This window comes from Prunus dulcis, chromosome 4 (assembly GCF_902201215.1).
Source record: "Prunus dulcis chromosome 4, ALMONDv2, whole genome shotgun sequence".
NCBI classification, from domain to species: domain Eukaryota; kingdom Viridiplantae; phylum Streptophyta; class Magnoliopsida; order Rosales; family Rosaceae; genus Prunus; species Prunus dulcis.
Genome location: NC_047653.1, coordinates 9,418,249 through 9,420,681, shown reverse-complemented (window position 1 = coordinate 9,420,681; position 2,433 = coordinate 9,418,249). Strand labels below are relative to the sequence as shown.

Genomic DNA, 2,433 nt, shown 5'->3' with positions numbered 1-2,433 from the left:
CGAAGGTCATCAACGTGACCGACTAGCCATGCGTGCAGAAGACGTTGAAAAGCTTGTGAATAACTGACTTCAAGACTTAAAGATTGGCGGAAATTTCGAAGATGCACTACGCATTGAGGTAGATCGAGCAAACTCCTCACCTTTCACCGCCAAAATTGAGCAGGCTGCTCCCCCAAAACGATTCTCAACGCCCTCTTTCACATGCTTCAAAGGCGATTCTGACCCCGAAAGTCATTTGAAGCATTTCAAGAGCCATATGATCCTTTATAAAGCCGAAGACGAGCTAATGTGCAAGGTGTTTGCAATGACTTTGTGAGGAGCAGCTCAAGATTGGTTTCATACCCTACCATCCGGATCGATCAACAGCTTCAAGGAGCTTACTTACGTATTCACTAAAGAATACACTTCTTATCGGACGATCAAGAAGAACCCTGACCATCTGTTCAACATGCGCAAGAAGCCCGAGGAATCCCTTCGAGATTACATCAAGAGGTTCAAAGCAGAAAAGGCCAACATCGTAGGGTGCGATGACCAAATCGCATCCTCTGCATTCAAGAAAGGTCTTCCAGCAGAACATGACTTATACAGCAAGCTGACTATCACTCCCAGCTAAACTCTGGCAGAGGTCTTCGCGACCGCAGAATGCTACGCACTCTGGGATGATGATCGAATCGCCGCAAAGAAGTCCATTGAGCAGGAAGATCGACCGGCCAAGCGGGCAGAACAAAGAGGCGACAGGCTTGGCAGCAGGGACAAAGACAAAGGCACGTCACGCCCACAAAGAGAGGCTACGACGAAAGAGAACTACACCAAGTTCGCCATCCCCATACATCAAATTTTAGCCAAAGTGAAGGACAAACCTTGGGTAAAATATTGTGCCTTCCATGCGACAAGAGGGATACCAGAAAATATTGTGCCTTCCATGCGACACATGGGCACAATATGAATAATTGCTTTGGTTGGAAAACGCATCTTGAAGAACTCATGAGAGAAGGTCGCTGCAAGAAGTTCATTGTGAAGCAGGCCATCCAGCAGATTGAGGACAGCGATACTGCTAAGGAGCCACCCCAGAAGGTCATAAGGATAAACACAATCCTAGCTGACTCCGAGGAGTCCGGACTGACCATCAAAGAAAAGAAGAGGAAGATCAAACAGGCTACTATGATCTCCCAAGTCTCAACTAGCCTCTCACTGGCAGAAGACGATCCCGTGATTGGCTTTCAAACGAAAGACTTAATCGGCCTTGATCTACAACGAAATGACGCCCTTGTCATCAGCATTCAAATGGCTCAGGCCATGATCGACCGAATCCATGCAGATGAGGGCAGTGCAGCCAACATCCTACAATTGGCAGTCATCCAACAGATGGGCTTAGAGGCAAAGATCAATAAATCAGCCAAGTCGCTGACTGGTTTCAATGGTGCAACGACAGTTACCGTGGGCATGATAGATCTCGACGTCTACTCTCCACCTGTAATCAGCTCGCAAACGTTCATGGTCATTGATAAAGTATCACCATACAATGGCATTCTAGGCAAACCATGGATCGGCAAGATCAACGCCATCACCTCCGCTACACATCAGAAGATCAGCTACCCAGTCCCTGAGGGCGGTATCACCAGATCAACAGCGATCAGATAATGGCGAGGAAATGCTCAGCTCAAGGGCTGAAGAAAGGCAAGCAAACACAGTTCCTCCCTGTGAATCAGGCAGATCTAAATGGAGTAGAATAAGCAGAGGAGAAAGCAGATTCCGTTCCTGACAGCCAAGCAGACCAGAAAGGAAAAGGAATAGCTACTCCCCAATAGCAATCAAAGAATCAGGACCACGTCAAGGGAATCCGTCCGGAGGTCTCTCATGAAGAAGGATGGAAGCACGAAGAGGACGTTGAGCTAGTACCCCTTGATCCTGACAAGCCAGAGAGAAAAGCGTGAATTGGCTCAGGCTTATGCCATGAGGAAAATATAGAGCTTGCAGCCTTCTTCCGGAACAACAAAGACGTATTTGCATAGTCGCCATCCGACATGCTAAGCATCGATCCCCAGATCATCTGCCATCGCCTACACGTCAACCCAGCTATCAAACCTGTAGGGCAGAAGAGACGCAGCTTCGCCCCCGAGCAGGTTGCCATCATTGAAGTCGAGATCGATAAGCTTCTAACTACTGGTTTCATTGAAGAAGTCTCCTACGCAGAATGGCTGGCGAACGTTGTTCTAGTGGCAAAGAAAGATAAAGGTCTGTGGAGAGTGTGCGTCGACTACACGGACCTCAACAAGGCATGCCCTAAAGACAACTTTCCACTGCCTAGAATTGATCAGCTCGTCGATTCAACTTCTGGCAACCAACTGCTAAGCTTCATGGATGCCTACTCCGGCTATAACCAAATCATGATGCATGAAGATGACAAGGCTAAAACCTCTTTCATCATCGAAA

At 47.8% G+C, this 2,433-nt stretch overlaps 1 protein-coding gene across 1 annotated transcript; it reads left to right on the top strand.

Annotated features, from left to right (window-relative positions):
- The first annotated feature begins 942 nt into the window (after window positions 1-942).
- Window positions 943-1,641, top strand: LOC117625293. Its single transcript, XM_034356878.1, has one exon. It carries the CDS (start codon window positions 943-945, stop codon window positions 1,639-1,641), a length of 699 nt encoding a protein of 232 aa, XP_034212769.1.
- Window positions 1,642-2,433: the final 792 nt, after the last annotated feature.

Coding starts and splice junctions, on each gene's coding strand:
- LOC117625293 (XM_034356878.1), top strand. CDS start 943: ATGAATAATTGCTTTGGTTGGAAAACGCATCTTGAAGAACTCATGAGA.